Genomic DNA, 21838 nt, shown 5'->3' with positions numbered 1-21838 from the left:
TGGGGGCGGGGGAGGCTGTGCTGGACAGGGTGGGAGAGGGACCCCTTCACACACCGGGCAAGGGGCACTCACAGGGTAGGAGTCGCTTACCTCCGGGGGACCCCGGCGGAGGGGGTGCGGGCGGTCGGGGTCGGGCTGCCGACACCGCCGCCTCAGCAGCAGCGGCCGCTCCCGGGTTCCATTGGCCGCTTGCGCTTCCCTGACAGCGGCCGCGGCGGCTGCACCAGGCCCCGGCTGCGGGGCTGCCCTCAGCGCCGCCTGAGGGGGCCTTCGCGCTGCCGCGCGTCCGACCGGGCCTCACAACCTTGTCTTCCTCTTTCGCACCACCAGGATTAAAAAAAATAAAATAAATTCCTCAGCAGATCTCGAGTTTTCTTCTGAATTCAGGCCCTTCGTGGGCTATGCTTTCTTGCTACTCCGACGCTCAGGACCCTACGGATCCCATAGTAATCTAAGGAGTTGGGTGAGCTGCCCGAAACATGCCTGTTCAGAAATAGAGAAGGGGGCGGGAAGAGAGATTTGGAAGCCGGGGAGGAGGAGAGGACCAGGGGAGGAGCTTACGGGTGGGAGGAGGGGCCAAACCTTGGGAGGCGGGCCTACGAGGCAGCGTTTGCGAAGCTAAGGAAGCCGAAAGGGAAGTAAAATTTTCTGGATAAAGGGGCAGGGGCTCCCGGCTTAGAGCAGAAGGCGGCGGTGTAGCGGGCGGACGTGGGTCCCCTGCTAGAGGAGAAGTACAGGCTTGCCGCGTACTTCAGTAAACACTGGAACGTGCAAATATACGTAAATGAGCCCATTCGAGTTAGCAACCGAGTTACCGTAATGGCAATCAGTGACTTTCCCCTATTCCACACGACTCCTTTAGTAAATCAGGTCGGGGGACGGACGCTGGGGCCCGAGCTGGACAGCAGAAAGAGAAAGAAAGGACAGGCGGGGAAGATAGTCACCTTCACTATCCTATTCTTACTCATGTTTAAGGACGACGCCAAGGTTACGCCCCTTATCGCTTGGGGAATGGCGCGGTCCAACCGCGTCAATCTTTCGCCGTTAGCGGCGCGACTCGAGGCCGCGGTTCTGCCTCCGAGGTCACCACCTGCCTGGGCAGCCTTTGGCCTTCAGCCTTCGGACCTCCATCCAGCCTGGGAGAGGCTGGACTGGGCCAGGTTGGGAAAGGTGAGTGAAATGTCAAAAGCTTGGAGGGCATAATCACGCCTTCCGAACAAAACCAAACCATGTAAAATCTAAACAAATAAACAAAAATCGGCCTGCAAATGGACTTCTGGTGTTGTCTTGTGTAATTCTATTTGTCAGTTAGCTTACTGACTAGGAAGCCTTTCCATCAGAACCTCTGTCCCGACGTAACCTCTGCCCCTCATAGGACCTTACTTAATAGTCTACATTGAGACTAGTTATTTGAGCCCAGATCCTGGACGCCACCCTCCCTGCCACTTGAAGGCTGTTTGATTTGGAATGACTGATTTATCCTCTGTGAACCTCCGTTTCTATGTCTGCAAAGTAGATCCAGGTATATTAACACCCTACAGGGTTTTGTGAGGACTAAAAGAGAGCACAGATTACGACTTATCGGGACAATAATATGAGGAGGGAATGGCAACCCACCCCAGTTTTCTTGCCTGGAGTATCCCAGGGACAGAGGAGCCTGGCAGGCCACATACAGTCCATGGGTCGCAAAGAGTTGGACACGACTGAAATGACTTAGCACAGCTCAGTTCAGTGGCTCAATCATGTCCGACTCTTTGCGACCTCATGGACTGCAGCATGTGAGGCTTCCCTGTCCATCACCAGCTCCCAGAGCCTACAAACTCATGTCCATCGCCTTGGTGATGCCAGCAGAGGGACAATAATATAAATGAAAGGGGGTAATTGCTTCAGTGTTTGGATGGCAGAATAAAGATTAATAGCTTGAAAATACCTGTGTAAAACGTGCAGTATGTATAAAAGAACAAATAGGGTACCTGATTGCTAAAGGAACATATGGTTAATACAGAAGGCCGCTCTGTATATGATAAAGTATGAACGTTTGCTCAATATTGTGAGCCAGGTCATAGAAGAGATACTGGAAATGATCCAGTGGAACAAGAAAGATGAAGGAGCATTCTGAAGGGAATTTGCTCTTGAGAATACAAACTGATAAGCTAGGTTGAAGCAGGAGTACAGTAATGAAAGATGAGCAGAGAAAGAGGCCAAGAGTGCCAAAGATAGTTTAAACTTGTCACCACTGGTCTGGAGTGGGGAATCACCAGTCCACATGTCAGGCCCAGCAGCTCTTGGCTAGCTCCTAGTCAGCCGTGGAGCAAGAATGGAGAGGTGATGACCCTGCTTTGCCTAGAGTCTGAAATGTCACATGTCCATCCCCTCAAAGGATAGGGATTCCAAGGTTTGAAGGACTAGCTTTTTGAAACATTGTAAAAAGAGATGTACATTTTACTTTTATTGGAGGAAGTTTTTCTACTTTCCAGGAACATCTCTGTTGAAACTTTAAAGTAGGAACTTTTTGTAGGTATAGCAGTTATTATAAGTCCTTTATTAACTGAGACCCACCTCAACCTCATACACACACACATACACACACAATTGTGAGGTAGATTTTGTTTCAAGTTTCTAAGGGCCTTTATGTGTTTCTCTGCATCTATGACTTTGTCTTTCTGCCTTCTTTTGGAGTTTTCTTTGGTTCCCTCTGTTCCTGGGTCTCCAACTCCCTCTAATCTGAGCTCCTCAAGGCAAGAATGAATTTATTTTTGTATCCTAGCCATATCCATAGTTTCCACCACAGAAAAAAATGTTTATATTTGTTTATGTAGCAACAAATTGAATGCAGAAGCAGATATGAGAATCCAGTCAAGCATTAAGCAGATTTCCAAAAATGTGTAACAGTGCCAATTGTCAGATTTATTGTTGTTGTTTTGGTAAAAGTTAGTTTTCATAAATGAATAAAATAAAAATATTTATAAATATTTTGACTAAATTATTCCCCCGCTTCCTATTTGCTTTGCTTTTCTCCTCAGTCTCTTTAATTCTTAAATTACAAAACTGAATACTATTCTGTTTCCCATATTTAAAAGCATAATATTATCTAAAATTCTTCACCACACTGAAACTATTTTTTAGATTCTGTTCTGATAGAAAAAAAAACAAAACACTTCTGTCTTAGGTCCTAGGGAGTCACTACAGGTATAGATGTACATTGGTGACCTGTACATGGTGACCCTAGAGGAACCCATACTGTCCTGTATATGCATGAAGCCTTGATGGGAAAGCGTGTATGCATGTGGCACCTTGGGGTGTGAGGGCCGGAAAGTACTAACAGGGTCAAGTAAAGTCATTTATTTATTTTTAAATTAATTTATTTTAGTTGGAGGCTAATTACTTTACAATATTGTAGTGGTTTTTGCCAAACATCGACATGAATCAGCCATGTGTTCCCCATCCAGAACCCCCTCCCACCTCCCTCCCCATCCCATGCCCCAGGGTCATCCCAGTGCACCAGCCCTGAGCACCCTGTCTCATGCATCGAACCTGGACCAGTGATCCACTTCACATATGATAATATATATGTTTCAATGCTACCCTCTCAAATCATCCCACCCTTGCCTTCTTGAACAGAGTCCAAAAGACTGTTCTTTACATCTGTGACTCTTTTGCTGTCATCAGCAAATAGGGTCATCATTACCATCTTTCTAAATATCATATATATGCATTAGTATATTGTATTAGTGTTTTTCTTTCTGACTTCATTCTGTATAATAGGTTCCAGTTTCATCCACCTCATTAGAACTGATTCAAATGCATTCTTTTTAATGGCTGAGTAATATTCCATTGTGTATATGTACCACAGCTTTCTTATCCATTCGTCTGCCGATGGACATCTAGGTTGCTTCCATCTCCTGGCTATTGAAAACAGTGCTGCGATGAACATTGGGGTGCACGTCTCTTTCAGCTCTGGTTTCCTCGGTGTGTATGCCCAGCAGTGGGATTGCTGGGTCATATGGCGGTTCTATTTACAGTTTTTTAAGGAATCTCCACACTGTTCTCCATAGTGGCTGTACTAGTTTGCATTCCCACCAACAGTGTAAGAGGGTTCCTTTTTCTCTGCACCCTTTCCAGTATTTATTGTTTGTAGACTTTTTGATAGCAGCCATTCTGACTGGCGTGAGATGTTACCTTATTGTGGTTTTGATTTGCATTTCTGATAATGAGTGATGTTGAGCATCTTTTCATGTGTTTGTTAGCCATCTGTATGTCTTCTTTGGAGAAATGTCTGTTTAGTTCTTTGGCCAATTTTTTGATTGGGTTGTTTATTTTTCTGGAATTGGGCTGCAGGAGCTGCTTGTATATTTTTGAGATTAATTCTTTGTCAGTTGCTTCATTTGCTGTTACTTTCTCCCATTCTGAACGCTGTCTTTTCACCTTGCTTATAGTTTCCTTCATTGTGCAAAAGCTTTTAAGTTTAATTAGGTCCCATTTGTTTATTTCGCTTTTATTTTCATTACTCTGGGATGTGGGTCATAGAGTATCCTGCTGTGATTTATGTCAGAGAGTGTTTTGCCTACGTTTTCCTCTAGGAGTTTTATAGTTTCTGGTTTATGTTTAGATCTTTAATCCATTTTGAGTTTATTTTTGTGTATGGTGTTAGAAAGTGTTCTAGTTTTGTTCTTTTACAAGTCGTTGACCAGTTTTCCCAGCACCACTTGTTAAAGGGATTGTCTTTTCTCCATTGTATATTCTTGCCTCCTTTGTCAAAGATAAGGTGTCCATAGATGCATGGATTTATCTCTGGGCTTTCTATTTTGTTCCATTGATCTGTATTTCTGTCTTTGTGCCAGTACCATACTGTCTTGATGGCTGTAGCTTTGTAGTATAGTCTGAAGTCAGGCAGGTTGATTCCTCCAGTTCCATTCTTCTTAGGATTGCTTTGGCTATTCGAGGTTTTTTGTATTTCCATACAAATTGTGAAATTATTTATTCTAGTTCTCTGAAAAATACCATTGGTAGCTTGATAGGGATTGCACTGAATCTATAGATTGCTTTGGGTAGTATACTCATTTTCACTCTATTGATTCTTCCGATCCATGAACATGGTATATTTCTCTATTTATTTGTGTCCTCTTTGATTTCTTTCACCAGTGTTTTATAGTTTTCTATATATAGGTCTTTTGTTTCTTTAGGTAGATTTATTCCTAAGTATTTTATTCTTTTTGTTGCAATGGTGAATGGAATTGTTTCCTTAATTTCTCTATTTTCTCATTGTTAGTGTACAGGAATGCAAGGGATTTCTGTGTGTTAATTTTATATCCTGCAACTTTACTATATTCATTGATTAGCTCTAGTAATTTTCTGGTGATCTTTAGGGTTTTCTATGTAGAGGACATGTCATCTGCAAACAGTGAGAGTTTTACTTCTTCTTTTCTAATCTGGATTCCTTTTATTTTTCTTCTCTGATTGCTGTGGCTAAAACTTCCAAAACTATGTTGAATAGTAGTGGTAAGAGTGGGCACCCTTGTCTTGTTCCCGACTCAAGGGGAAATGCTTTCAATTTTTCACCATTGAGGATGTTTGCTGTGAGTTTATCATATATGGCTTTTATTATGTTGAGGTATGTTTCTTCTATTCCTGCTTTCTGGAGGGTTTTTATCATAACTGGATGTTGACTTTTGTCAAAGGCTTTCTCTGCATCTATTGAGATAATCATATGGTTTTTAGCTTTCAATTTGTTAATGTGGTGTATCACATTGATTGATTTGCAGATATTAAAGAATCCTTGCATCCCTGGGATAAAGTACACTTGGTCATGATCTTTTTAATATGTTGTTGGATTCTGTTTGCTAGAATTTTGTTAAGGATTTTTGCATCCATGTTCATCAGTGATATTGGCCTGTAGTTTTCTTTTTGTGTGTGTGGCATCTTTGGTTTTGATATTAGGGTGACGGTGGCCTCATAGAATGAGTTTGGAAGTTTACCCTCCTCTGCAGTTTTCTGGAAGAGTTTGAGTAGGATAGGTGTTAGCTCTTCTTTAAATTTTTGGTAGAATTCAGCTGTGAAGCTGTCTGGTCCTGGGCTTTTGTTTGTTGGAAGATTTCTGATCACAGTTTCAATTTCCATGCTTATGATAGGTCTGTTAAGATTTTCTATTTCTTCCTGGTTCAATTTTGGAAAGTTATATTTTTCTAAGAAATTTGTCCATTTCTTCCAAGTTGTCCATTTTATTGGCATATAGTTGCTGATAGTAGTCTCTTATGATCCTTTGTATTTCTGTGTTGCCTGTTGTGATTTCTCCATTTTCATTCCTAATTTTGTTGATTTGATTCCTCTCCCTTTTTTCTTGATGAGTCTGGCTAATGATTTGTCTATTTTATTTATCTTCTCAAAGAACCAGCTTTTAGCTTTGTTGATTTCATTTATTTATTTAAATGTCATCAAATTGAGGAAAGAAGTTGGCTTATTCATCAAAAGTTGGTAAAACTAAAGGACCCAGGTCATAATACAGCTCCAATTATATATTAAACACCCCTATGGTTAAATAAACTATAATGAGTAATTTTTTTTTCCTGAACCATAGATATTGGCTTTTTTTTTCCCCCAGAGAAAAGAAAAAGAAGCTACTAGCAATTATTGCTTGGCCTCCTACTGTGTTTAAATACTAATGCTACCTCATTTATTCCTCAGTACATCTGTGTGAAACAGATGTTATTTTATGGAAACTGAGCTTCAGAACGGCTAAGTAATTGGATTGGTTTTTGAAATTGTTTTATTTCAACCCACAATAAGAAATCAATTTTTTAATCATGACCATTGAAGAGCACACAGACATGGTCTTCACTGAAATAAGTTTCAGGAAGTGATATGCAATTACCCTACTATATGCAATGCACATTGATACTTTCTACTCTATTTTACTTTTTAAAAGTTATTTTATCTTTTGGTCATGGCACAAGGCATATGGAATCTTAGTTCCATGACCAGGGATTGAACCCCCCGCCACCCACCCTGCATGGGCAGCATGGAGTTTTAACTACTGGATCACTGGGGAAGTCCCTGTTTCACTTTTTAAAAACATTTAGCTTTGCATACTGCTAAATTAGTTTCACAACCGACTACAGAGTTGCCATCTGTTTTTGAATCTGGTTTAAAAAACTGGACTAAATAATGTTCAAAATCCTATAGAAAGTGGTAAAGGTAAGATTAAAACTGAACTCATGCTCTTTCCAGTAAATGCCTCTTCACAAACATGTCTTAATAATATATATATATATATATTTATATATTTATATATATATTGGAGAAGGCAATGGCACCCCACTCCAGTACTCTTGCCTGGAAAATCCCATGGATGGAGGACCCTGGTGGGCCACAGTCCATGGGGTCGCTAAGAGTCGGAGCAACTTCACTTTCACTTTTCACTTTCATGCATTGGAGAAGAAAATGGCAACCCACTCCAGTGTTCTTGCCTGGAGAATCCCAGGGACAGGGGAGCCTTGTGGGCTTCTGTCTCTGGGGTCGCACAGAGTTAGACACGACTGAAGCGACTTAGCAGCATATATATATATATATATATATATATAATTAGCTTTACCTCATAAGATGGAACCAGCAGAATGATCCTAGACAAAGCAAGAATAGGCCTACTGATGAACCATGAGACAAAACACACAAATATATAATGATATTAATTCCCCCGTTTAGCATGTTAGTCAATGTGGTATTTACTTTTTTTTGTTGTTTTTAAGAAAATTGACTGTTGCCTACAAAAGTTAACAATACATTCATTTATTTGAGGCCATAGACTAGACATATAGAGTTTACCTTGGTTTAATAGCAAAAGATTATTTCAAGTTTTAGTACATAACAAATTTTTATTTCTGACTTACTTTATGCTAGGGCTAAAATGGAAAAAGACAATGGGACTGGGGAACAGGGTATTGAGGAGAGAATAAGGAATGGTAGAGAGGAAGCAGTAGGCAGTCCCCAAAACCTTCGTTTAGCCCTTCATCTAACCAACTGAAGACTTCCTGACCAAGAGAAGAATAACTTGTTTCATGTTAGATTTTTAAAATATTAGGGTAAAAATATAAAATAGGCTATTTAAAACCCCCATAACATTCATGTAAATCTTAAAATCACCCAGTGGTCTGGTCTCCTAAAGTGAATGGATATATCCCCAAACCCAATCATGGTGAGGGCACTGTTCCCTTGGAAGCTTCTATCGTATCACCAGTGGTTTACTTTTCCGTATGCCTATCACCTCCAACTTGTTAGCAACCTGGTCCAGTCCCTCATCTCCTCCCACATGGACAATGGCAACAGCTGTCTGGAGGGTTCTTTTTCACTTCAGTTCCTCCATCCTCTAATGCAAACTTTGTATCTTTCATTCATTCAATCAATGGATTACTTTCAATTCCATCACTGGATAACTTTTACCCATTCATTCAACTGTTGTGTTTTTCTTCCAGTTGATCTCTCTCTCTTGTCCATACATAACCTTTCTGCCAAACAGGTCTTTTTACTGGATTAGACTGCCATGTCTTTACTCACATCCCACATCCCCAAACTCCTGCTTTTCCTGGAATGACTTCCTCTTTTTTTTTTTTTTTAATCTACTTAAGCTCTACTTAAAGGCTTAACTCAAGGCTACCTTTTCCAAGAAGCCTTCCCAAATTACTCAATCTCTTTGAATTTACAGCTCTTAGGCAGCAGAATGGGTATGATGATTCAGTTCTTTGTATCATGTCTTCTGTTGTTCTGTCCTTGCTTTATGAGTTGGCCTTGTCCTACTCACCTCTACTAGGAAGTCATTTCTCATCCCTGTCTATTTCTCTGGGCTCCCACCACTCTCTGTGCTTACTGCTAACATAACTCACACTGTGCTGAGATCATTATTGACTTAAGGATAGTGCTAAGTCAACTAGCTTCCAACAAGTGCAGAGCTCTTAACAAGAAGGAAAATGCCAAAACTACAGTAATGGACTTCTACTTCTGGCAGCATGGAGGAGAGAAAGGGCTCTCTCATAGAATACCACTGGATCCTGGATAAATTACAGTAAACATGTTTGTCATGCTCATCAGAAAGTAGAAGAGATCACTAAAGGAAGGGAAAAAATAACATTGAGCTGAATCCTTATGCAGAATGAGTAACATGCAGCAGGAGAAGCAGGTTTGCTCTGGAGACAAATGCTAGTATCGGTATCATTAACAGAGGCTAAACCCTGGGCCCAGCCAAAGCAGGGGAGAAAATCTGGGACTCCTGAGTTAAATCAGGACTCCTGAAGGGTTAACACAGTCCCAGGTAAGGAGCACCCTTTGTCACCTGGCAGAAACAAGTGCAAATTCTCTCTGGAGGAAAGTACCCCCAATTTAGGTCCACTGGATTTCCTTAGATTAACAAAATAGGAGCTCAAGATCCAAAAATACAAAATATACCAGGGAACAAGCTGCTACGGGAAAATCAGCAGAAAACAACAGAACAGGTAGATATCCAAGGTAAGTTACAGAATATAAAATTGTTGTTCAGTTACTAAGTTGAGTCTGACTCTTTGTGAACCCATGGACTGTAGCCTGCCAGACTCCTCTGTCCATGGGAATTTCCAGGCAAGAATACTGGAGTGGGTTGCTATTTTCTTCACCAGGAGATCTTCCTAACCCAGGGATCGAACCTACATCTCCTGCATTGGCAGGCAGATTCTTTACTACTGAGCCACCTGGGAAGCCCCAGAATATAAAAATAACAATCCTGACAAACTTCAAAGAACTGCTATCACAGAGACCACATTTCCTGAGCACAAATGATCAAACCAAAAATTAGTATCAAAAAGATAAAATTTTAAATATCTAGATTTTGGAAATTTAGAAAACTTTTCTATATCACGAATCCAAAAAGTCATAAAGGTAATTTAAATATTCTTAGAACTAAGTAATAAATACTTTTAAACAGAAAAATGTGGAGAATATAGGGAAGTGGGTCCTTGAAAACTTATAGTAGAAAAAAACCTTGAAAATTAGATAAAAATTAAGATGTAAAAGTACATAAAATTAAAGAAAGCAGAAGGAAATACCACAGATAACATCCATAATTAGTGAAGTAGAAAACAAATATTTGTGGCTTCCCTTATAGCTCAGTTGGTAAAGAATCCACCTGCAATGCAGGAGACCCCGGTTTAATCCCTGGGTCAGGAAGATCCCCTGGAGAAGGGATAGGCTACCCACTCCAGTATTCTTGGGCTTCCCTTGTGGCTCAGCTGGTAAAGAATCCACCTGCAATGCGGGGGACCTGGGTTTGATCCCTGGGTTGGGAAGATCCCCTGGAGAAGGGAAAGGCTACCCACTCCAGCATTCTGGCCTAGAGAATTCCATGGACCGTATAGTTCATGGGGTCGCAAGAGTTGATGTAAAAGAACATAAAATTAAATCTAAAGAAAGCAGAAGGAAATACCACAGATAACATCCATAATTAATGAAGTAGAAAACAAATATTTAAGGGAGAGGATCAACAAAGCCCAGAATGGCAGCTAAATCAAACAAGTAAAAAAAATTTCTGGTATAGTTGGTCAAAGGGGAAAAAAAGAAGGCACAAGTAAATAGCAGAAATGAAAAGGAGGACACGACCACCCAGGGAGCAAAGGCGATAAAGAACATGGAAGGAATTTCATTAAAAAAAAAATGATGTAAAATGCACAAAACTCTAGAAAAACACTTTACCTAAATTGACTCAAGAAGAAATAGAAAGCCCAAATAGCCTATAATTATTAAAGAAATTGAATTAATAGTTAAGATGTTTCCCACAAAGAAATGCCAGGCTCAAATGGCTTACCAAGTTAAGTTTTATCAAACGATCAAAGGATGGTTCAGTTCAATCTAACATAAACATTTTTAGAGAATGAGACAAGAGGGAAGTTTCCAACTCAGAGGGTGTACAGACCAAAGGAACCATCTCAGAAGCCTTAGAAAGCTTACTAAAAACAAAGGCACTAACCTGTACAAGAATGTTAGTAGCAGCATTATTTATAAATGCAAAAAACTGGGAACAACCCAAATGTCCACTGACATGGATAAATTGTGGTTTATGCACTTGAAATATTATATAGATAAAAATGAGCGAATAATAGCTATCTACAACATGGATGAATCTTAGAAATAATGTTATGTGGGGAAAAAAAGCAAACCACAGGGGAATATTAGAGAATAAAATTTTGTAAAGCTAAAAAGCAAAACCATTTTTAAAGGGTATATACATAAATGGAAAGGATATATATATATATGTATGTATATATTGCAGGTAGTTAATAAACACAAAATTAAAGATAGTGGTGACCTCTAGGGAGAGCCAGGAGCATAGGTTAGGGGAAGAACACGAGAAATTCAGTAGTATTTCTAATGTTTTAATGTACAAATTGGGTGATGAGTCATTTAGTTATTATGCTTCATAACTTATTCACGTTAAATATATTCTTTATAGATAACAAACATTACATATAATTTTTAAAAATCTGCAATGGTGGAAATAAAGGAACAAACGAATGAAGGCTCCCTGAAAGAAAACGGAGAATCCCTGATGGAAGCTACCCTATGCAGAAGATAAAGTAGGTCCTTAATTAATGTTGGTTGGTTTACTGCTTTTCCCAAATATATACCTGAATTCCCTTCCTACTGGTGCTCCTAGATAGGCAAGGTACCTCCTTCCATACACACAGCCTAAACCCACAATCCCGGTCCAGCTAAGGCCTGACACTTACATGACAAGAGACTGACACCTGGTGGATAGAGAGTGAATTTAATAAAATGACTAGGGAGTAAACCTCACTCGGTGAAAGAGGCAGAAGGGTGGAGCATTGAGAATGAGGAGAAAACTAAAATTCAGAAAGGGGAGAATGAAGGATACCCATCTCTGAGAAGGAGGTGGAAGAAAAAGGGGGATTGTTATCCAAATGAGACTAAAGAGCTAGTCTCCAAATGAGAAAGATTTCCTTCTCATTCCCTGAGACCAGAATAAGAGGAAAAGAGGTTACAGCTGCTGTAAGGAAAATTCAAAACTATCTGGAAAAAAAGGAAGGAAGATAACTGGTCTCAGCCTAGCAAGCTAAAACCACACCTACTTCATAGCAGTGGCCAGGTGTCAGGTGACTCCCCGGGAACTCCCCACTCCCAGTCCCCATTGAGGAATCTATGTGATTCTAAGGAGGCTGATCCTGCCTTTTTTTTCAAAAGGTACAGGCCATGATGTAGCATAAATAAGCAAATTAGCATTTATTATACCAATCTCCTGCCCACAGTGACTGGCTAGGGATGGGTGTGTGACCCAGGCTGACCTCACCGAAGTGAATCTTAGGGCTATTGCTAGGATTCCTGGCACAAAGATGCCCTCTCTTTCTGGCTGGACATGAGAGAGGAAACATGGAATCTCAGGAGTGCTGGCAGCCACGAGGTGGACCAGGCTTAAGATGATCCTACAGAAGGTAGAATGGTGGGGGGAAAATCAATCAGGTATTTAGAGACTTACGGAGTCACTGGATCAGCTTTACCTGGAGTTGGCCCTACCTCTGGACTTGCCAGTCACATGAGCCAATAAATCTTTGTTTTTAAGCCAGTCTGAGTTAGGTTTTCTATGATTTAAAACCAAAAGACTCCAAGCCTAGGCATTCATCGTATTTCATCCCTATATTCCCATAAGATAGTGCAGGGATCCAGGAGAGGGGTCACTACAGATTAGTGACTCTAAAGCCAAGGGGACTGAGCTGGAAAGGTGAGAGGCAAAAATCAGGCACTATGTAAGACAGGGTGCCTCAGCTGTCTATACAGAAGAGAATGAAGAGCCAAGTGAGAAGCAAGTGCAAAGAAGGGCCTCTTCTAGGCAGCCAGGTAGAGTTAACATAGGGCTATAAACACTCCTTCCCACATACCTATCATGGGGGTGCTGCTTTGGGGTCTTTCCGCTCATGGGGAATGGAGCTCGGAAGCACATGCCCCTTTAAGTCTTTATTACCCTGTATGGAGGTGTCTGCTTCTCCCCTGACCAAATGAAGAGCCTCCTTTTGGCTTCTACTGCCCCTGATGACACTCACTTTGGGGGTGACAGGAGGAATTTTATCTTCTGCTTCTTTGGCATGACGGGAACTGGGGCCCCTTCCTCCTTTGGAAACAGCGCCATCCTCCTGACCTTGGGCAAGCACCCCCTTCTCAGCCTCTCCCACTGGCCCTGGCCCCCCTGACCCTCCAGCTGAGTTGCTCTCCCCTCCAGAGGCCCATGTCTCCCGTGGTAACCTTGAGGACTGGGCTGAGTCCACAGCAGCTGCTGATTTGTCGGGGGTAGAATTCCTTTCCCTACTTCCACCTGATTTTTTTCGAGGGCGCCCCCGTTTTCTTTTGGCATCACTTCCTGTATCGTCTAGATCCTGCTTTGTGGCTTTAGCTGGTGGGTCCTGCCCACTGGCTTCGCTCACAGGCACTTCAGCTGTCCTCTTGACACCTTTGTCATGGGGTCCCAGGTCACCACCTATGCCCACTTCCCTGTTCTCTGCACCCCTTGGCTGAGCGAGCCCCCCAGGGGGAGCTTGCCCAGGCCCAGGTCCAGGTCCAGGCAAAGCAGGAACCGTTGGTAAGATCATGTTAATGATGGGAACAGCTGCTTGGGGTCCCCCAGCCCTACTGGGCAGAGGCAGTGCAGCCATTTTCAGAGTGCCTGAAGAAAGTTTGGGGGCCAAGATGGGTGGAGAGACTCGGATTGGCGGAATAAGTGAGCGAGGGGCCCGGGGGAGGAGCAGAGGCAGCCGTGCCACTAGGGCATTAACCTGCGGGTTATTGGCTACTGGCGCCGGGCTCTCCGCTGCACTCTTCTTTCGCTCTCCACGTGCAGAGGGGCCAGCCCCAGCCCGGGGGTCTAGCTCTTTAGGAGGCTAAAAAGTAAAGAGAAGAACACAGTAAGTGGGAAGACTGGACAATGGAGGGAATATAGGAACAGGACGTGAAAAAGTACTGAACCCACTGGGCGAAGGGTGTACTACACCCCCAGCCCAGGGGAGTAAGGTCAAGGGCATCAGCTTCCTCACCTGGACCTGTCTCTCTGGTCTCTTATGAGAACCGCCCTCCAGGTTCTCTACCCCATTCTTGGATTTAGATGACCGTTCCCGAGGGGCATGTTCGTCCTCTTCTGCGGAGGTGCCAGAAAAGGAAAAGAGGTGAGGAAGGAACAGAATGGAGGAGGGAGGTGATTCTGACTGACTGACTGGTAGAGAGGCAGGAGAAAGAGGTGGGCTAAGGCATGTCTGGGAAGGGTCTCTAGGAACAGAAGGTGTCTCTCTCCTCATTTACGTGGGAGAGCCTTTAAGCTTGAAAGTGGCTGAAGGGTTCTCTGAACGTAATACAGGGTCCACCCACCAGCGAGTCCCACAGTTTTGAGCACATGGGCGTGTGCAGATCGGGCAGAGATGAGATGCTGCTGTAGCAGGAAGCGGGCAACCTCAACAATGGAACTGAAGGACCGTTTCAGGATTCGCTCGGCCCAGTCACAGGTCAAGGCACAGGCTGCTTCCACCAGCTCATCCCGAGGCGCTGGGGTTACTTCTGGGCCCATTTCTGGCTAAACAGGGGAAGGACACGCCCAATTACACTGTGAACAAAGGCCCCTCCGCCCCTCTCAGGCACCAATGTTGACCATAAGACCAGACTAGGGATGGCAGTAGCTTCTATCATGCCATCCCAGAAACCCCCAAATTCTCTTTCTCCTGTGCCTCAGCCATAGCGTAGGCAGAAGGGCATATCCTATAGGCTGAGAAACTGTGCCAAACGACCTAGGCTGTGTCAGGCCTCAAAACACCTCCCAAAGTCCTCTGCCATCTACTTTGGGGAGAAGAGTGCAGTCGGAGGGCTGTTACTTACACTCTCAGAGCCCTTTAGGTCAAGTCCGGGCAAGGGCGGCATAGATACCAAGGTCTTCCTTCGTATGCCACTGTAGCAATATCTGACATAAGTTAAGGGGTAACCAACACACTGGAGGTCCCCACGTAGGAATGTTGTGCTGTTTCCACTTCCAGCTCTTCACATCCTCATCCTAAGGTTCTTTCCCCAGGTCCTCCAGCCCACCCTCTCCAGTCAAGGATACTTGGACTGGCCCCGGCCACCAAGCCTTCGGGCCTTGATGTCAGGGAAGATCTCTCTGATGATTTTGCCAAAGTTGGCTGTGCTGAGTGGGCGGCAACACGCGAGGCTCTCGCAGTACTTCCTGAGTGAGGCAGGGACAGAGTGGGAAGAACACTCAAAGAAGAAGGTTTGTGGGTGGGTTCAGAGGGTCCCTGGGAATCAAGGTTGGGAGACCCTTGAAGTCCGGCTCCATCAAGGCAGGGGGCTCTCCAGGGAGGAGGGGGTAGTCCTAGGCCCACCTCCCCAGCCCCCCATCTACCCCCTCCCATCCACCCACCGATAGGCATCATAAACACTTTGTTTTGGCAGGCAGGTGTCGGTATGCTCCTCTAGGTGGTTGCGGATCCACCTGTAAGCATACATGTACTCCTCGTTGCTGAGTGTACTTGGCTCTGAGCTGCAAGAGAAATGAGAGAGACAAGTATTGCCAACATCCCCACAGTTGCCCTGGTTCCAGCCAGATTATCACCTCAGTAGGGCTGGACTGAATCAGTGCATCCAGAATTCACCTTTCTCTGGTAAACCAAGGCAGGACAGCAACTTTTATTCCCGACTAAGGAGAGCTGTTATGAGTATTCCTATTCACCAAGCCCTTTTTAAGGGAGCCTTTCTTTCTTTTTTTTTTTTTAAGTTTTTATTGAATTTGTTACAATACTGCTCCTGTTGTTTACATTTTGGTCAGGAGTCATGTGGGATCTTAGCTCCCCAACCAGGGATTGAAACCGCACGCCCTGCATTGGAAAGTGAAGTCTTAACCACTAGACCACCAGGGACCACCCCTAGGGAGCCTTTCTTTAAAAATAAGCACCTCTGATATCTAAAATTCCAGCACCAAACCTACCTTTTGTCTCCAGTACTGGGCCCTGAGGGGAGCTGAAGGTAGAGATACAGCTTGTCATTGTCTGAGAATTTCTGTACATCTTGCTGAAGTAGGGAGTAACAGAGAGGTAGGAAAAATTTTAAGGCCAAGAAATACCCAAGGTAGGACCCTCTGATCCTTACTAAACAGTCTAGCTGAGTGAGTGAGTGTCAGGCTGACAAAGGACCTTAGAAATGATTTAAGGCTAGGAGCCCTTAAGGATTACCAAGGTGAGAAGGGGAGTGGAGGGGATCAGCTCTGATTTTATCTCTACTGGGCTTCTCCACAAGAGGTCACAGAGATGAAGTGAGATGCTCAAGGTCAAAGTGATAACAAGTTGTAAAGCCAATTATCTTCTGACAGGGCAGACAGCACTGACTCCCTGACTCCCTTGCATAAACCTTTCTAACCCATATCCTCACCATCTTCATCCCCCCCACCAATGCCATCTCTCTAGCCTTCTTCCGCAAATACTCACCAGGATCGCCTCTACTTTGTTCTGCACGGCCTTGCTGTAGAGAAGAGGAAAAAGCTGGAGGTCATACAAAAGATTTCTCCCCATCCCTGTGGCTGACTGCCAGGGAGAGGAAGGGGTCTGAAAAGCCTAGCAGGCGCTCAAGAACTGCTACCATGATGAAAATCTCCCCTGGTCAGATGTACTCTTGTGGGGAGGTGCAGGTCATCCAATACAGAGGAAGAGAAGTGCTATAGGGATCTATACCCAGGTCTGAAACAAGGTTTAGAGATGGTGATGAGTACTTACGAAATGGTACCTCGGAGCCTCTGAAGAAGGGTGGTGGGTTCCCCCGCCTCAGCACTACCTGAGGAAGTCCTTCCCCCAGTCTTTGGGCTCTTAGCATTAGGTTCATCTTCTGCCATCCTGGCATGAGGGCTAGAGTTGAGAGAAGACAGGACAAGATTTAACAAGATTTCCCTTTCCCGCTGGAGGTCCCAGGGCACTCCTCACCTCTCTACCCAGAAAGGCAGAAAAACAGAAAGCTTCCGAATTTCCCCAGTGGTCTTTTTCTATAATTTGCTTTCTCCAAAAATTAGAAATTATTCCATTACTTCTCCAGGCCCATATATACCCAAAGAGATCTTTGCCATTTCCATTCTATCTGCCCCACCTTTCTGCAGTCTCCTAAATGTGGAAAACTGTAAAGGAAGAGATACGGGGGATTGGGAATCCACGTTAGAGAGAAATTTTCATTTCTGCCTCTGACCCCATACTGCCCTCCTTTCCCTCAACCATCACCACAAGATAAAGTTGTCTAATTCTCTAATATACTCTCACCACTGAATTTGCCTGGGAGGTCAGAAAGGATACGAACAGTTTCTGCCCTTCCAGGCTTGGAAAAAACTGGGCCCAACTTCTCATTACTTAATCTCGCCACGGCTTCCCCCGCAGCTCCCCCTCCCCACGTCGCCGGCCCCTACGTCATCGCCCTCACCTCCCCTCCCTACGCGCGCCCCCACTCCCTCCCTTCCCCCTCCATTCAATCCCGCGTTGCTGCAAAGTAGGGGGTTCAGGGTAGCGGAACTCCTGTGCTGGGCGTAGAAAACCCGGTTGCGGGAAAGGGGGGTCCTAGATTCGGGGCACGTGCACATGGGTGAAGAAGCAGTTGAAAATACAGCCAAAATCTTGTCTGCTCTCCTCCCAACTCATATTGCCCCCTCCCTACCTTTGAACAGTCACCTTCCAAAACAACCAACAATAAAGGTAAGGGAGAAAGAGAAACTACCTCGTAGCCACCTTCACTCCAGCCCAGCCCCACGATCCTGGCCCAGCGGGCTCGTGCGTTGCTTTATTTCCTTTTTTATGAATGGCTGGAACGGCCCCGATCTGCCTAGATACTCGGACGGCCTGCTCTACGATTGGTCGTTGCTGCCACCCGGAGACAGAAGGCGCCGGGCTCGCACCGGCGGCCGCTAAAATCTGCCTGGTAACAGAATCTGATTGGTCAATAGGGGAGGGAAAATCCAAAGTTGGTCTTATTTGAGTCAAGAGGGGGAAGTCCGGGTTAGGTTTCGGTTAAAACTGGGGTCGGTTGGGACTGCCGGTCCCAAGAGGTTCTTCTCTTAAAGGGACCGCAGGACGAAAGACCGGACGCTCTCCTCCTTTTGAAGCTTTCTTTGCTTTCTCCTTCCGTGTTTCAGTTTTGACTTCGGACGTCAGAGCTACTGGAAGAAAAGATTCAATGGATGATAAAATAGCTAGAAAATTATAGGTAGTAGTGATGGAAGTCGCTGGAAACTCACATTACCAGCTTTTGATGAAAAACAAGTTGAACTATTTCCCCCTAGTCCCCACCACCCAACACGTGCTTGCAGACACTCAGAGGAAACCTGCAAGCCCGAGCTCACATTCCTCAACTGATGGAGGCCTCTTAACCTCAGCAGCTGTACCACATAAAGCTAAAGTGCCCTTAGTCTTCCTAGGTTTCCCGCAAGGTTTCCCGCAAGTACCTCGTTTCCTTCCAAAGAGTCGCTGCTGCTTTTGCATCCCCTTAGTTCTGCAGTCAGTAAACAATGGCATTTTGACTGACTCCCCCAAGGGGTGCTGAATTCCCACCTGGACTGTTTCGCTTCAGAGAACATTGTACTGAACGGTCAGGCGTCCCTCTCCCTTTTGGTTAAGGCTTTTTAAGGTCAGGAGTCTGATGAAAACAATGAACCTTCTGCCACGAAAATACAGGTACAGGCCAAGCGGTGCATCTAATTTAAGAGGTCACGGACTCAAGGTTAATAACCCTTTGAATGGATGCACAGTTTTTTGTTTTGCACAGCAGATACATTACACCCAAAACTATGTTTGTAGTCCTGACCTGCAGTTCTCCAGTCTCATCATCACTGTGTTTTTGTAAAGAGGAGAGCAGTGTTGCCTCCTCATGTGTTCATGCAGCTCAGTCATTTTGACTCTTTGTGACCCCCTGGACAGTAGCCCGTCAAGTCTCCTCTGTCCAGGGAATTTTCCAGGCAAGAATACTGGAGTTGGTTGCCATTCCCTTCTCCATGGGATCTTCCCAACCCAGGGAAAGAACCCATGTCTCTGGGGTCTCCTGCAGTGGCAGGCAAATTCTTTACCACTGAGCCATCTGGGAAGCCTGATTTTGTGATCATCGCCCTTTGCAGCCTGCATTTCCCTACTACTAGCTTTGGTGGGTCCTGGGGGAACAAACCCAGGGGACTGTGGAGTTGGGGAAATACAAATATACTGCCTAGAAGGTTTTTTAGTAACAGCTAAAATTTATTGTTTATTGCGTGCCAGACACCAGACCAAATGCTAAATACCTTATTTTGAAGTAGGAACTATTGTTGCCTCCATTTTACAGACAAGGAAGCAGACTTGGAGAGGTGAAGGGACTTGTCCAGAGTTACATTGTATTAAGTGCTGGAATCAGGATCCAAAGTCCGTCCCTCTGCCTTCAGAGCCCATTCTCTTGAATACTGCCCTAGATTGCATTTATACAGATTATCAGGTGCTCATGTACAAGTATGGGTATAGACTGATGGAAAGATACCCCAAACACCACTGTTTGGTATAAAGTGGAATGTAAAGCACTTTAAATGGAAAAAGAATTTGGGGTAAATTGTGCTGGCTTACAAAGTTCATTTTTTTAAAAAATAATCTTATTCATTTATTTTTGGCTGCGCTGGGTCTTTGTTGCTGCATGGGCTTCTCATTGCTGTGGTTTCTCTTGTTGCTGAGCAGAGGCTCTAGGGCACGTGGGCTCAGTAGCTGAGGTTCCCAGGCTCTAGAGCACAGGCTCAGTAGTTCTGGTGCACAGACTTAGTTGCTCTGAGGCATGTAGATCAGGGATTGAACCTGTGTCTCCTGCATTGGCAAGTGGGTTCTATATCACTGAACCACCACGGAAGCCCTGGCTTAGGAATTTGAAGGTGGCAGAGAATAATCAGAAGCTTTAGCAAAGGGAGGAAAAGTATCATAGCTGTGAAAGGGAAATTATTTTGACAGCACTGTAGAAAGGCCAGGTTGAGTCAGGAGGTGGGAAGGCTAGAGATGGGAAAAACAGGCAACTAAATATTTATGCCAAATTTCTACCTAAGAGCTGAGGATACAAAGCTGAATAAGGTATAATAAGGTACTGTTGCAGGAAGGAAGCCAATTTTGACTCCATGTTGGAAACTGTTTCTTTGACTTGCTTTTATTGTTATAATTATACTCAATGGCTTGCCTGGAGGACCCTGCCCCTCTGCTTGACTCTAAACTAAAGTGCCTTTCTTCATCTTATGGACAGATAGTTTGTCCCTGCCCACCTGTGAATAGAAGAGACTAACACACCCCTTTTGAAGTTTGGACATTCCCTTGGAGATGTTTTGCAAGACTGAAGACCCTTTCACTTTACTTCCCCACTGCATCTTCCTCTCTATTCTGCCTTTTGACTTTAGTTCCTCATTGCTTCTTTCTCTCTAATCTATAAAACAATCTGGCATCCAGACCCCAATAAGATGGTTATTTTGAGGCGCTAGCCTTGCCTCAACACCTTGTCTCTTGGATTCATTGGTCTATTGTACAGCGAACAGAGTGAGATTGGACTTGGTAACAGTATGATGGTCCTTGCCCTGAGAAGTAACAATAAAAATTGTCTGATAAGCATCATTATAATAACAGCAAATATTTATTAACATTAATATGTGCTGAGGGTTGTTCTAGGGCCTCATATATGTTACGTTTTTAATCTCATAGCAACTCTATCGGATAAGTACAATGATTATCCCTATTTTACAGATGAGGAGACTGAGGTAATGAGAGATTAATACTTTGCCCAAGATTACACAGTAAGTGATGGACCTAGGATCTGAACTGGGCTGCCTGGATTCAGAATTTGCTCTTCAGTTCAGTTCAGTCGCTCAGTCGTGTCTGACTCTTTGTGACCCCATGAGTCACAGCACACCAGGCCTCCCTGTCCATCACCAACTCCCGGAGTTTACTCAAACTCATGTGCATCCAGTTGGTGATGCCGTCCAGCCATCTCATCCTCTGTCGTCCCCTTCTCCTCCTGCCCCCAATCCCTCCCAGTATCAGGGTCTTTTCCAATGAGTCAACTCTTCACATGAGGTAGCCAAAGTACTGGAGTTTCATCAGTCCTTCCAATGAACACCCAGGACTGATCTCCTAAGACTGGTTGGATCTTCTTGCAGTCCAAGGGACTCTCAAGAGTCTTCTCTAACACCACAGTTCAAAAGCATCAATTCGTTGGTGCTCAGCTTTCTTCACAGTCCAACTCTCACATCCATACATGACTACTGGAAAAACCATAGCCTTGATTAGACGGACCTTTGTTGGCAAAGTAATGTCTCTGCTTTTGAATATGCTATCTAGGTTGGTCATAACTTTCTTTCCAAGGAATAAGCGTCTTTTAATTTTATGGCTGCAGTCACCATCTGCAGTGATTTTGGAGCCCAGAAAAATAAAGTCTGACACTGTTTGCACTGTTTCCCCATCTATTTCCCATGAAGTGATGGGACCAGATGCCATGATCTTCATTTTCTGAATGTTGAGCTTTAAGCCAACTTTTTCACTCTCCACTTTCACCAAGAGGCTTTTGAGTTCCTCTTCACTTTCTGCCATAAGGGTGGTGTCAGCTGCATATTGAGGTTACTGATATTTCTCCTGGCAATCTTGATTCCAGCTTGTGCTTCTTCCAGCCCAGCGTTTCTCATGATGTACTCTGCATATAAGTTAAATAAGTAGGGTGACAATATACAGCCTTGACATACTCCTTTTCCTATTTGGAACCAGTCTGTTGTTCCATGTCCAGTTCTAACTGTTGCTTCCTGACCTGCATACAGGTTTCTCAAGAGGCAGGTCAGGTG

The 21838-nt window shown here is 44.1% G+C and overlaps 2 protein-coding genes across 11 annotated transcripts in view; both read right to left on the bottom strand.

Annotated features, from left to right (window-relative positions):
• The window catches only part of PI4KB (phosphatidylinositol 4-kinase beta), a 29091-nt gene extending 28600 nt beyond the window's left edge, over nt 1-491 (bottom strand). For 3 of the 7 annotated variants that reach the window (XM_055584320.1, XM_055584323.1, XM_055584322.1), the window contains exon 1: nt 91-482. The gene's annotated coding sequence lies outside the window, so the exon portion shown is untranslated. Of the gene's footprint in view, nt 1-90 lie in introns of all 7 variants that reach the window. The other 4 variants (XM_055584319.1, XM_055584324.1, XM_055584325.1 and 1 more) reach the window with 4 other exon arrangements.
• A 10880-nt stretch (nt 492-11371) lies between these two features.
• Nucleotides 11372-18294, bottom strand: RFX5 (regulatory factor X5). Of its 4 annotated transcripts, none has more exons than XM_055584309.1 (10): nt 17743-18294; nt 16764-16892; nt 16479-16512; nt 15983-16065; nt 15419-15538; nt 15104-15223; nt 14881-14962; nt 14380-14581; nt 14052-14152; nt 11372-13898 (listed from the first exon to the last, which is right to left on the bottom strand). In XM_055584309.1, the coding sequence occupies exons 2-10, from the start codon at nt 16877-16879 to the stop codon at nt 12909-12911; spliced, it is 1848 nt and encodes a 615-aa protein (XP_055440284.1). In that variant the 5' UTR covers nt 16880-16892; nt 17743-18294; the 3' UTR covers nt 11372-12908. The 4 variants fall into 4 exon arrangements, with proteins under 4 accessions (XP_055440284.1, XP_055440286.1, XP_055440285.1 ...); XM_055584311.1 differs by having other exon boundaries at nt 17683-17762; XM_055584310.1 differs by lacking the exon at nt 17743-18294 and adding an exon at nt 17295-17428.
• Between the last annotated feature and the right edge of the window lie 3544 nt (nt 18295-21838).

The sequence above is a fragment of the Bubalus kerabau genome, chromosome 6 (assembly GCF_029407905.1).
Source record: "Bubalus kerabau isolate K-KA32 ecotype Philippines breed swamp buffalo chromosome 6, PCC_UOA_SB_1v2, whole genome shotgun sequence".
Classification (NCBI taxonomy): Eukaryota; Metazoa; Chordata; class Mammalia; order Artiodactyla; family Bovidae; genus Bubalus; species Bubalus kerabau.
This window is presented reverse-complemented; position numbering and strand designations above follow the sequence as displayed.